The 14,824-nt window shown below is 34.5% G+C and overlaps 1 protein-coding gene across 1 annotated transcript in view; it reads right to left on the bottom strand.

Moving 5' to 3' along the window:
• Positions 1-14,824, bottom strand: part of ADAMTS20 (ADAM metallopeptidase with thrombospondin type 1 motif 20) — a 91,650-nt gene that overhangs the window by 20,158 nt on the left and 56,668 nt on the right. Inside the window, exons 24-28 of the mRNA XM_071552364.1 lie at positions 14,696-14,803; positions 13,381-13,545; positions 12,873-13,163; positions 12,380-12,541; positions 10,791-10,967 (exon numbers count right to left, since the gene is read on the bottom strand). Coding sequence (XP_071408465.1) covers positions 10,791-10,967; positions 12,380-12,541; positions 12,873-13,163; positions 13,381-13,545; positions 14,696-14,803 — 903 coding nt within the window. The remainder of the gene's footprint in view (positions 1-10,790; positions 10,968-12,379; positions 12,542-12,872; positions 13,164-13,380; positions 13,546-14,695; positions 14,804-14,824) is intronic.

Below are 14,824 nucleotides of genomic sequence, written 5' to 3'. Positions count from 1 at the left end.
TTTTTTCTTTCAGCCTAGCTACATATGCTGGCTGCATAAGAGGCTGGGAAGCAGGCACACACCAAGTTTCTACCATACACATTGTTTTCCAGGGCTTCCAGGTACACATTTTGGATGCTGACACCAGTGTTCTCCAAACCAATCCCAGTAAGTGTGTAGGAGACACGAGTGCATTGCAGTACGACCTAAGAGCCAGCCTGCATGCAGCAGCTGAGAACAGAGACCACAGTGACTTTTAGAGGTCATTTACTTGTCCATTGTCCCTAGACATACCTTTTCAGTTAGGAACAAGTACTGTATGCTCCATAAAAAAGGGGCTTTTATGAACTCTTTTTAGGACAATTTTGTTTCAACTTTCATCTGAAGTTATGTAAGAAAAACCTCCTGAATAATTATTTTCCGAGCATGCTGAAGTGTATCTATCTAATAGATGGATATATGAAATCATGTACATATACATACAAACATAGAAAAAGTCAGAATGATGGAGGAATACAGAAGATTTAGGACAGATTTTCAGATTGATGTGGATAACTGGAAGGAAAAACGGCTATGAGAGGATGTATTTGGTATCTACCAGGAATGTGCTAATGTGTTCCTTTCAAAAATAAAGACATCCTTATTAAAGTCAGAACCATCCACATATATTTTGAAAGTAAAATGATTTCATGTTTGCAGAAGCCAAACTCTACTGATGCTGCTACAGAGAAATTTTAGACAATATTTTAAAGTTGACAGCACATGGTCTGAATTTTTTTGTCCACTGCAACTGGCAGTAGTCTTAAAGAAGGAAAACAGCAATCTGCCTGGATGGCAGACAACCAACCACACTCTTTGCAGCTGTTCGAAAAATCAAAACCAGAACTCTTAAAATTCCACTTAATGATCATCCACAGAATTTCTTTGATTCATTCCAGTTAGATTTGGTAGTCTTAATTTGGCCTACCTCTCTGACATCTCAAAGCACTGTTCATTATCTTGAGTTCAGAACAAATAGAAAACCAGGTCCTTCTTTGAAAGTCCTATCATGTCTTTACTCCTCAGGATGAACACTACTATTCTTCCCATCACTGCCTAAAGCCTGACATCCTTCTTGATGCCAACTACAAAGGATTTGAAAAAGAGACTGTTGCCACACTCAGCTCCCCACCTACCGTGATACTCAGACAGACTTCACTGTACTGTGTATTCCCACTCTGTCTACATATATCTCATAAATGAGACTAAGCTTTTCCAGTCACATAACACAATTAAGACCTCCAAATAAGCTTTTAGCTATTACAATAGCAAAAGAACGATGTATTACAGAGATGCAAGTGTGGGGCTGGATTTAAAAATAATAACCATAATTTCATGAGTTGATGATTAATATGTTCTCATTTAACAGCAATGCCATATCATATTTAGTGTCTCATTTAACCCTTTATATGTTCCATTTCATCTCTCAATTACAGTAAAAATTGAATTGTATAGTTATTCTTCCTGCCTTACTTGCTCTTCATTTGAATCCACTGTGTCTGGTTACCACCTGAGCATCAAGAACCAATAGGTATTCCTGCCTCCTTTCAGCAGCCATTTGGCAGGCTCAGCTACCTCGTGTGCAGGTTGTCACTGAAGGGTATGAATGTGCCTTTGCTAGGAACTTAAACATCAGCCCTTATTCAAGCAACATTACCACTGTCATTCATGACAGTATATATTAAAACAATGAAAAGTATGATCAGCTTGTTAATTGCTGTGAGGGAAGGTAGAGAGAATCTACATTGCTCAGCCAGCATTCCTGCAGCAGCATATCTGGTACGTGTACCTAACTTTTATCATCTGTCATTTGAATGATACATACAACAGACAGACGGGTGAGGCATATCACAATTAAAAATACAGAAACATTAGTAATTTAAAAAAAAACAAGCCAAACAAAAACAAAATCAACATCTGCAACAAACAATTCTGCCTTACCCGTCCTTCTGAAATCAGTGGCAATTAGAAACAGAGCTAGACTGTCACTAGGTCTTTCTGCAAATCTAATATAAAAGTATAAATTTCTGTCAAATTTACAAAATTGAACAGCAGTTCTGTTCTTTGCCTTCGATATCTTTTGCAACAACTTCATACAGGCACTTTCACCATTACAGCATTGCAGATGTCAAATTGCTTACTTGGCCACACTTTAGCAAGTCTCCTCGTTCTTTACCCCAATGTCACATAGCACTAGTAATACTTTTAAGCAGTTACATGAAGGCAGCAGCACTGGAGACAGTGAGTAAAGCGCAAGCATCAGGAAAGAAGAGTGGCTGAAATGAAGACATGAGAGCTTAGGGAAATCCACTGTGAGCAAAAGAAACACAGGATTTTTCTCCCTGTTTCCAATAAATGGGTAAATTTCCGCGTACATTTTTCAAATAAAGAACAGATATATCTGTGTACATCCAGCAGTTGTGTTCACAAACCTCCATGAAAACCAAAGAGCAACCCAAAGTGAAACCATTTGTTGCTTCCAAAAACTGGACACAGTTTAACAGAATGTATCACATGGAAGTTAGCTTTCTGCCTCCTGTGAAGATGGGGAAAACTGAACCAATGCACAGGAATGACACAATATGCACTGTCACTGGTCGCTTGAGAGGGACATTTTGTTCATGGGTCTTCACAATGAGGGCCGGATCACAATTTTAATGAGACGGGGGAAGTTACGTTTGCACAAAGGGGTTGCACAATAAAAATGCATTTATTTATAATATTTTCATAATTTACAATTTCATTATCTGAAGAGATAGGGCCTTTTCAATTAACCAATTACAAAAGTAACTAGACATAATGCAGTCTTATAGCAGTAGATGAATTAGCTTCAGTTGAGTTTGCAAAAACCTATGAGCACAAGAAATGCTGAATCCCAGGAAATGTAATCTCTGATTTAGCATTTTTAGTCATGTTGGCAACATCAAAACAGTAGCTCAGAAATTAGATTGACAAATACATGATCTCTGTGTGTTTTTCTGCTCTATAAAAAGTATCACTTCCTATCACTTCACTTTTTGAGTTGATTAAAATCTGAGATTTTGAACTTTAAAAAGCTGGAAATACAAAGCAATATATACTGGAACAATATAGTACTACCAGAAATTTTTCAAACTTTTTTAAAAGCATACAAAAATACAACTCTGTGTCATTTGACTAAATATCACCTAAAGAATTACCCTCCCCCAATTTATGTTAAATATTAACTTTCATGAAAATATGAGTGTATTTTAGATGAGAAATACATTTTACCTAGCTTCACATGTTCAAATCCAGTTTGCTTTCCACCTAAGCCACTCTTCTGAATCTTTTCAACTTACTAACAATCAATCTTTTCAACATTACATTTCACGTGCATAATACATATAAGCACACATGAAAGCTTCTGAAGGACTGATTCAGCAGGTAATCTAAGAGCCCAATCCTGCTCTCACTGACATGAAAGGGCCATAGATAGATGCATGCTAGAACATATACTGATCACTATAGCACTCTCTCTTGGTGGAGTCACCAGTCTCCCACAATTACAGATTTTCAAAGAAAGGACTAGAAACTGCTGCAATACAGAACTGTGGAATATAATGTTCATTTTCCAACTTATATTTGTGTATTGACCCTCATAAATGTTTGGAAATGTTAATACTTTAAAACATGTTTAACAACTTTTTAAGTGTGGCCCAAAAACATGTTGAACCAACATTCATGATTTCTGAACGGGGTTTTTGAGACTGCTACATATATACAGGCAGCTCAGAATGATTTTCACACAAATCTGACCACCTAGACCCCTTCAGCTTTTTTGGAAGGTCTAATAAATACACCAGTAATGTCATATTCCTTTCTTTCTCATTAAATGGCTGTATGTATTTAGGCACACTGTTGAGGACCACCTGGCTTCTTTTCCCCTTCTGTTATATTCTGGCTGTTGGGGGTCTGTAGCATTTTTATAATAACTTTTTTTTTTTAATAAGTTACCCTCTACTTGTCCTCTTTCTAAATTCAGTGTCTGAAAGTTCTGCAAACCTCTTCCTGCAAAAGGGTTGTAGGAATGCAAAAAACCATGTTATGTTTTTGACATTAAGAGCTGAGCATTATGTTATGATCCTCAGTTTTCTATGTCTTTTGGCACTGACTAAGTGGGAAAGGACTGGGCCATAAAACTGGAGCTCCAGCAAAAGGTCCAACAGCTAGGATCTTTAAGCTTAGTCATCAAAGGTCATGTGCCATCTACCTATTTTAGTCCAGTTGACCAATGGCATCAACTGCTGCTTTTATCAGTAACAGTATTCTTTTTCTGTTTAAGTATGCGAGCTTTCCCCATGAAAACAATGTCACTAACATATCATATGTAGTTAATTCCAACACAAAGGTTACTCTAGAGCAAAACAACTCTCACCTTCAGGAAAAGTGGTTAGTTCCCATCCCACACTTTTGTTTATTTTTAAGGACTGTAAACATTAACATTCCTTAATAAGGGGCACAATAAATATAAACACAAAGCCACACAACATGCATGAAAAAGAAGGGTTAAAAAGCAACTGTATTTCACAGACACAAGTAACAGTCATTAAATTAAATTATCACACATACATTATAAATTATTTATTCTTTCAAGCTATACATCCAACATAGCACCAAAAAGGAGAAATTTCCTCTAAACTTGATGAACATTATATAGATATTTGCTTTTGAATTTTGGAAACAAGTATTTCTTTTTTCATTTTTATTAGAATGACCCTAAATGAGATTCACTATCCCAAGTCTGTTTTACAACATTATTTGGGCAGTGACATATGTTATCAGTTATCTCTGAAAAGGACCCCCCCCATCAATTTCCCAAGTTTTAAAAAATGAATAGCAGATGCTAACCTTAAGATGTCAGGCCCTGCAATATTAATTTAATGTGCTGTATTGGCAGTGAGGTATTTTGAAGTTCAACATTAGGCAGCAGTAGAAGTAGAGGTAAAAAACTGAAGCTGGTTTTGAAAACCAAATTTACTGATTCTGAATTCCCTTTTAATATAAAAGATTATTTTTAAAGATATAAATACTTTTTACACATTGGAAAAAGTGAATGAAGGCACTTGTCATACATAGTAAGAATTTTTCCAATAAAAAGAAAAATAAATATTTTACTTATGCAAGTTTGGGCTGCTTCTACTTCTGCAGAGGTCAATGGGATACCTGGCAGTAACAACACTGGAAGGAGACTGGGACTATTTTTTAAAAAAAAATTAGATTCATATTCATTAAAAGAAATAACAGATTTCTTCCACTACCGCAAAGACAGAATTGTATCAAAATTATTCTGGAGCAAGTAAGTAGAAAACTGAAGAACTAGAAAAAAAGTCACTTCAAAGAATATTACATTGTGTGTCTGAAGGGCAGTAAGTAATAGCAGTAAAACTTAAAGGTAACTTCAAAGATGATTCACTCTTTTTATGCCTATTTTCTCTGAATCACAAGTAATTATGAATTACATACAAACCCTAAGAGTGAGGAAAATTTAAAAAAATTAAAATCTATATTTTATGAACATTTCAGACAAAGTATAATTATCTGCTGAAAAGAGCCATGTATTCTTTCTAAAGGAAAGAGAAAGGATGAGAAAGAAACATATTTCAAGTTAAAATAATTCAGGTTAAAATGTTTATGATAAAATTTAGGCACCTATCCACACTCATATAAGAATGAACACCCAAATGAAATACAAAACTTTCAAGGTAACATCAACTGCTACCACCAACTGCCTAAGCAGAAACCTTGCTGTTTGTCTGCCTGGATCTTTAAGTACTTTTGTAAGCACTGAAAAACCACAGAGGGCCAAAAATAAAGTCAAGCTCCTAAATACACTAAAATTGTCATCCAAAAATGTGAACAAACTTTCCCCACTCTGTGAACCCTGAGGATTTTGTCTTCCCGTATAGGAATAGTTTATTCTATTCCTCCAGCATAATACCTGCCCATGCTTCCTAAAACCTTCAGAAAAATATGTAAAAATTAAAGATACACAGCACAACAGAAGTATATATAAAGAGAGAGATCATGAATTTTGAGCAAGTTACATTGTTTTCTATTGTGCAGGCAACAAACTAGGTGGCATTTTAGAGAAAGAGACTAGAAAGGAAGATAAGACATTTTAACCAAGATAAAAATATCAAAACCTTAAAAGAAACTGAGATAGAAAGGAGATGCTTCAGTTAGTAGTCAAATAGAATCCTTAATGTGAAGGCACGACAAAAAAACCTCCATTAAGAAATGCATACTAGATGCATAGAAGAGTTATCCCTTGTTGAACAGCAGAAGTAAAATAAAACATATTACACATTTTGCCCAGGTACTAGGCAAGAGTTTTGGCATGTAAAACCTCCTGACTTGCTACTGTGTGTCAAATTATTTCCTGTCCTAGTACTGCTAAAAGTTGTATTTTAATCTCTAACATGCTATACACCAAAGCTTCTCAAGACTAAATATATCTGAACTATGTAGCTGCAGATTTGTTATACCTAAACATAACCATTGTTCCAACTAACATTTGACTTGATTGCATTCCCACGCAACTTTTTGTCAGGTTACAGACAATTGTCAGAATACTAAAGCACGTAGATATGGGAAATGCTGCTCAAATTTAAAAGAGCTTAATATTGAAAGTAACAAAGCATCATTCTTAAACTCAATTAAGATAGATTATTCTAAAACTCTTCCAGCACAAAATTGTTATATATACTAATTATGGTTCAGTTTAAAAGCCTTCTGGTATCTTTGCAAATTTGTAATTCTCTTTTCATGCTTCAAGTAAAACACAACTGGTTGCCATTAGGGTCAGAAAACCAGAACCACTGTGATGAAAATTAATACAATAAACCAGAGGTCTTACTGCCTGGACTAAACACAGAAATCAAACAATGCGCTCTTGAAAGAAGTGATACAATAAAAATCTATACTAGAACAAAGTACTCTTAGATAGCTGTCAGAACACTATGCCATTTCTCTTGACATTATATAATGTGACATATGGTTTCCATACTTTTCAGCTTGTACTTTCTTCATTCTTTCATGAAGTTTTGGAACATTGCCTCAACCCCTTCACCAATGAAACTAGAGTAGCATAATAGAAAAATATTCAGGATATATGAGCTAAATTTACTGGTGGTGCAACTACATTAAAGTAAGCAGTTATATTTACTTCAAGTATAATTTTACTCATAAATACATCACAAATATGCATATATCAAAATATATACATCTGTATTCTTATTTCTATATATCAAAAAAGATGCAGTGTACTTTGATACATGACAATTTGGCAATGAAATTGAAATAAAATGTTTCAAATTTTGAAACATTTGAATTTAGGAATGTTGGTATATTTATAAACCTCAATTACATTAAAAACTGACACCAGTATTCTTTCAAGATGTATGGACTGGGTGTGAACCCATTTCATTTTCTCTGGATTTTGTTGAAAAAGCAGTTAATATAAAGAAAAAAGAAAAAAATGAGAATGATTCAGTTCTTACTAAACACAATTGCAAAACTTGCAAAAAACTGAGAGGGATGACGATGTAAGCCACATTCTAAAAAGATCATTGTCAGAGTCTCTCAATGACCTCTAGATCAAACAAATTCAACTTACAGGCATAAGGATGTGTTTCCTAACCACCTTCCTTGAAAAACTTCAGAGAGTCTTTCTGGTTTGGATGTCATTATATGAAAATACTGGACCGAATTGAAGATTCATAGATTACCAAAGAATCAAAGTTTCTGCAGATGCATGACATTTCTGAGAAAGCTTCCTGGAGTGGAATAAGCCTTCAGAATTTGAGATTGACTTGCTTCACATCCATTTGGACAACTGCAAAAATCAGTAAGAGAGGAGCACACAGCCTTTAAGCCTTGTGATGGTCAGCTCTGGTAGCCACAGATAGACGTTATAAGTGTAACAGCCCATACCTGCCAAACTGCAGAAAGCATCAACCACAATTCTGGCTTCAAACAATAAGCAGAGTCTTCCTTGCAACTGCCCTGTTGTGCATTTACAAGGTATGTTTTATTTTAATTACATTATGAAAAATTAATCAATAACTGAATGAAATGTACTTAGAAAGCATACTGTCAAAAGTCTTCTATTCTCCCATATAGCAATAGCTAGTGGAAAAAATTGGAATCACAGAATCACTAAGGTTGGAAAATATTTCCAAGATCATCTAGTCCAGCCTCTAACCAATCACCAACTTGTCAACTAGACCATGGCACTAAGTGCCATATCAGCAGTTTCTTGCTAGAATTCTTTGTTAGGAAGAAGCTAGAATGTCCCAGTATGGAAGAAAGCACAAAAGACTGACAACTGATAAACTAGAACAATCCTTCTACATGGTGGATCAGGTTCGTGACTGAGGGTTCTGAATTAGTCTTGGCTAATTTGACTTTTTGCTGAATCTATTTCTGCTGGTATCTAAAATCAAAGAGGAAACTATCTTGCTATGAAAAGCTGGAATAATCCATGAGCAGTTCAGACACTGTTTAGACAAAGCTACATAAGAACGATGAAAAAGTTTTTTAAGCAATTTTGATACCATTTCTGAACTGGCTGGGCCAGAGAAGAGCCCATACTCAAGAAGGTCAAGGAGTTTTTCCAGGAAAAACAATTAGTCAGAAATTTCCTTCTTTTTACTCACCCTCCCAATCTTTGAAATGCATGTCAGAAAAAAAAAAGTGGCAGAATTTATTACAGAAAATTACACCACAAGTGGAAATTCTTGCATCTCAGTTTCTGCTTAACATTGGAATCTCACTAGTAGATACAAAAGTGTACTGCATTGCTGTCCTGACATGTAAATATCACTCAATACTTTCATGAAAAAGATAAGTAGTGTTTTCTCTGGTTCTTGCTGTCTATATAGAGAAGGAAGTAAGTGTAGATGTGACAGGCTTGAGGACTTCAGCCTCCAGTCACTAACAGTTCCCTATATTAAAAGGAATAACTTATATCAGGGTCAAACTAACACATCACTAGTTTTTCATGTCTAAACAAAGCTGTTTGTGCTAGGCTGCAAGAGTGTTCCTGTGACTAAAGCTTTTATGCTCCTTCTTAATAGTCAGCCTCAATGAATTCACTTTGCTCTTTTTTAAGTTTTTAAGTTTGTGTGTTGCCAGCAATCAAACTATCTAAATTACTAAAATGTGACAGCATACTCCATATGTGAGCCTGCCTTTATTTCCTGAATCTGCTACACTTGTTTCTGCATAACAGCATATGATAGTGTGATGGAATTATATCTTTTATGGGTTAACCATAGAGTTTGCAATCATATATAAAATAGAGGCCATAAAATTTCTCTCTGACATATAGAATCCATTCTAAACTTAGTTTTTGATGGATTAAAATGGCTTTTTATGTCAATTGATACACAAACAACATGAAAATCTTTATGAAAATAAGACCTATGTAACATTTACAATACAAGAACTTACAGGTAACATATTAATGCAGGAAAAACTGTATTGCTCAGGGAATGAACAGGTTGTGAATAATTGTTGATATAAAAGGAAAAGAAACATTGAGTTCAAAGGCAACTGTGTGCTGGACCATGTTAGTCTTCTCAGCACCTGAAGTATATACAATAATTCAGCATTAGCAAGTCACCATTAATTGTTTGGCTAATGGCTAAATAAGATACTCTGGTGTCTGCCAAACACAAACAAAAACTCTGTTTTGCATAGTGGAAGAAAGAGATAACTGTGGTATACCATAAATTCAAACTCCCATTTTATAGTCTATTTGCAATAAATTATAATAGATTATATAAACACTACTAAATTATTATAGTTGAAACTGGAAAATATTTTTCAAAAAGTCCCATATTAATTCAAAGAACCAAATTACATAATTTTCTTAATAAAAAAACCTCAAACAACTGTTGCCACAGTCCACCTTCCAGGGATGTTAATGAAAGGTTTTTTGCTGAATTTGATGGAACCAGAACTGGATACAGACTCCTTTGATTGCCAATATTCTCCTTAGAATTTAGCACAATAATTGATATTGTTATCAAATTCACAGCTTGGGAAATAAAATGTACTCTATATTGCAGAGTTTGCTATGATTACTTTAGGATGTTAATAATCTGCTAGAGGCAATTTTAAAGATTAATGGTGATTACAGTAAACATTTTTACACGTTAATAGACAGTGACATGTAGACAATAACACATTATAGTTACATACATAATTATACATAGATAGCTTTAATTAGTCCCTGTTTTAAAACCACTAATAAACATTTATACACAAATGTACAGGTAATATCGAGTAAAATGTTTGATGACAGAGTATATTATACATGTGTGTGAGTTATTTTACATTTAAATAGACCATAGGAAAAAAGTTCTGCATTTAAAAGTTTGGACTTTTTTTACAAATATATATATGTAGATAATAGTACATCATAAATTACAACATATACTTTTAAACACAGATCAAATCATAACCCTTCAAAATAAAACAACTAAGATGATTTTTGGTAATTTTCAAAATATTTCCTATAATCTCTTGCAGAGCATGATACCGGTTCCCAATGAAGGAAATGGCTGCTTCTCATTTAATTCAGTGACTGCAGGAACTATTTCTTAATAAAACTACACAGACTATATTCCACATGCAGCATTATGTCACTGTTATCAAATAAAACAATAACACAACTTTGAAAAGACAAGGGGAAATAGAGTGACAGAAAGAATAAAAGCAAAAAATGTTAGTGAATGCTATCGTACCGATTTCCACGGTCCCCGATGCCATGAAACATCACCAGGGCAAGAATGCACATTACATTGTGCCATATTAGGTGGCTTGTCTAGAATTTCACAGTTTTGATCACCCAACATTTGGCCAGTAGGAAGCTGACAAATCACCAGTCTTGTCTTTATTCCATCTCCACATGTCTGAGTACACTGAAATACAGAATTTTACAAGCAATAATTCTGTTAAGAGAGTCATTACATACCATTAAACCAAAAGATCAATACATGTTAGTATCTATTATGTTTATTTCCATATTCCCCTGACATCCTGTTCTAGAAAAGGGACTTAAAAGTCTAATCTTATGTAATGAAAAAAAATTCTTTCACCAAATCATTTATCAAACTACATTTTTATAGTTTATCAAGTGATTTTCCGCAGAAAGTCTGTTTCAGAGATTTTACTCTGTCAAGCAGAAGTAAGCATTTGTGAGAATAAATGTGCATGTATCTCTTTATTTACTACGAGGAAAATATGGAAACTTTTTTAAAGCTAGTTTTTGCTGCCAGACACTGGGCAAAAAACTCAGACACTGGGCATATTTTTGCATAGTTTAATTTATACAGATTAAAACACACGTAGGATGTGTCTTCTGGGTTTTGGTTTGCCTGTAATTCTGCAAAACCAGATAAAAATACGAACTCTCATTCCTGATGAGCTCTTAAAAACATCCTGTAGTAGTTTATAGCTTTTTACTGCATTCCCAAAGATGCCAAATAAGACAAAAACGGCAGCATCTGCATTAACCAAATCCCAAGTCTGCAGCTGTGGATAGGAAAAAAAAAGACACTCAGACTGGCTGTGAGAAATGAATGGCTAAATCTGGCCAAAATGAGGGGGGAAAAAGTAAATTTAAAAAGTCACTCAACCAATTTTTCTTCTTTTTTCAACTCAACATGATGATTTATCAAGAATAAGAAAAGTGGGCAGGAATCATAAGAGGCTAGATTAGAATAAATGCAAAACTAACCATTTTTAGCTCTTTCTGTAGTTTTTGAGCAAAAATGTGTGGTCAAGATATGACATCACATGGCATGGAGAAATTGCCCAATAACATAAAATGTTTCATCAAAACATTCTCACTGAGGCACACCTTGGATGTCTGATCCCATTTTCATACTTCTAATTTGTAGTTTTAACCCAGTAGCTACTACAACTTGCAGTTGCTCTAGTCAGTACCTATGAAAGTAGATGTAAAAGTTTTTCTCAGCTTCTTTTGCTCATTTTTATCTTTAGACTAGCTATCACAGCTTTTTCTGTATAAAATTAATCTTTTTGTAACAGAATATATTTTTGTAGGTCTCAATATTCAAGATACTACTGCAAGACTGTATGTTGTACATCCTTAGCATCATACAATACTTTCTTCTTTTGGATGTTTATTCACACAACTCATATTTCCACTACAGTTCTGGATTTGATCAAAGTTTAAATAAACAGGTTGAAACTCACTCTTTCTGAGTACCTAAAAAAAGGTGTTTGGTTCCACTCACAAATATTTATGTTTCTACTTCTAAGCTTATGTTGTAAACAATGTTTCCCTTTGAAAGTGAAATGCACTTACTTCTCCCCAGCTCCCAAAATTCCACCGTGGGCAGGGTCCAGAATCACAGTGTCTCGACTCTGGAGGTTTTGTTGCCTCATCACAATAACTAGCACTTCTTCCTTCCTCATCTTGACATACTACAACTCGACGGTGAAATCCACCTGCACAAGTACTAGAGCACTACCAAAACATGTAAACATATGTATTGCCATTGCATGACCAGAAAAATGTAAAATATGTTGTTAAAACAACTTGGCTTTTAAACATTAACTTTCAAAACTGACATTTGCAAATAAAAGTGACTACTAAGTAGAAGTATTTTAAATTTCAAATCACTGAAAAATTACATTTAAAATTTAATATATTCTGAATAACAGTAATAACCACAATAATAATAATTTTAAAAATTAATGTGCTTCTCTTTCAACCAAATCTGTACTGCAATAACATTTCTAGAAATATTAACACACATGTGAGAGAACAGATTAATATATTCAAAAAAAATTCTTACTGCTCCCCAGGGTCCAGTTCTCCACTGATACCCTCCCACAGAGGGATGGTTCCACTGGTTTAAATTGTCTTGTGGACGATGTATTGGGAGATAACCTATTTCTGGAAAATGGCTTGGATGGTCATGTATTTTCGGAATATGATGATAAATGGGTGGACATGGTGGCATGTTACATTCTTGTTCCTCAGGAGGTCGGCCTTCAGGATCACAGTAATTTTCATTGATTTGTTGATGAGAGTTGACACAGACAACTTGTCTTGTTACTAGTCCACTATCACATGTAACTGTGCACTGACCAAAAAATGAACACAGAGTTTGTAACAACACATTGATAATTAATAACCAAAGACATTTATATTTACTTTCCACAAGTAGAAACAAATACGTTGCTTTTTTGAGGGACTCAATTTCATCACACTTGCACAAAATATGAGCTTTCAATTTCTAAACAAAAACTTTGGCCAGTAATCTAAATAGACACTAAAAATATGTTACAATTAATACTTACAGGGGACCAATTTCCAACTTGCCACTCCCCGCATGGGCTAAAGCAGCTTGAAATTTCAGCTGGTCGTGGTAAATGAGCACAGAAAGATTCATCTGCTATTTCTCCACGAGCATCTCTACAACTCACATAGCGAACACGATCACCCTTCCCACAGGTTGCAGAGCACTGTCAGAGAACAATCCAAGCTCATCACAGTTTAGGAGACCAAAACAAGATCATGCATGTATCTAAAATACTAACATAGCTTAGTATCAGCTTGAATTTAGAATTAAATTAGACTGCCATTTCATCTTAATATTGAGTCATGAATTCAGAAAGGAAAGTGAAATATTGCTGGATGGTTTAGGCCTTAAGAATTCCTGTTGGCTTGGAATGGAATTGTATGACCTTAATTCTCATGACGTAATTCAGCACATATAAACAGGTAGCATTTAAACTATAATATGGAATAATTACACAGTTGCAAAGGAAATTTCTCTATTTATTAACAAGAGAAACATTGATAACTTCCTGAACATTTTAGTTATTACACAGTGATGCAATATTTACATCAGCTGTTAAAATAAAAACTGATATTCACAATCCATTTACTATTATTGTTTGTATTATCATATTCCGTTAAGCCCCTTCTGATGCCTTTATATCTGAGAAGTTCAAGGTGGATTTAGTGAGGAGTTTCTGAGTAGCCTCAGTCTATGCACACTTTACTGCTAATTACTTAAAATAGTTGTGCAAAGTTATAAGACACAATTAACAGACACACACACACATTTTTATAGATAGTTTCAAAATTTCACATTGCTATCCAGTATAAATAATTTTCAACATTATCAAAATAAAAAAAAATCTTCCATCAAAGAGTTGTGTAGGAACCACTATCATAATGATGATTTCACAAAAAATGTCCAATTAGACTTTCAAAGACCCAAACTGTTTATACTATTCACATAAATTATTTAAATCATAGTTTAAAATCAGAGATATCCTCCATACTCAGAAATGGATCAATTACTTTTAAAAAACACTTCCTATCACACTCTCAATTGTATGAAAACTATTTTTCTCAGAACCCCAGCTCTTAGAATCTCACTTTTTTCTCTTGTTATTTTCCCTGATTGGATTTAAAGTACATGGTTTGCTGGGAGTGTCTATCTCCTCAAGAAACAGGTTCTTCTCTTAAAAAAAATATGAGAATTCCTTTTTAATTTATCCCAAGTAGATTTAAGTCTGAAAAATATATTAAGGAGAGCTTTATGGGAAAATGGGTGAATGAGTGGATAGCTGCTCCACAAGATGTGACTGCTACATTACATACTGGGGTCCATGATCCATATCTCCATTGGGTCACCTTCCCCACACGAACTAGAGGAAGTGATGTAGTCCATAATTCTGTATTTTCTGGACAAGAGGGCAATTCACATTCCTGTGAGGGTGAGGGGGAAAA

Source organism: Pithys albifrons, chromosome 3 (assembly GCF_047495875.1).
Source record: "Pithys albifrons albifrons isolate INPA30051 chromosome 3, PitAlb_v1, whole genome shotgun sequence".
Classification (NCBI taxonomy): domain Eukaryota; kingdom Metazoa; phylum Chordata; class Aves; order Passeriformes; family Thamnophilidae; genus Pithys; species Pithys albifrons.
The sequence above is the reverse complement of the archived record's forward strand: the minus strand, read 5'-3'. Positions and strand labels throughout refer to the sequence as shown.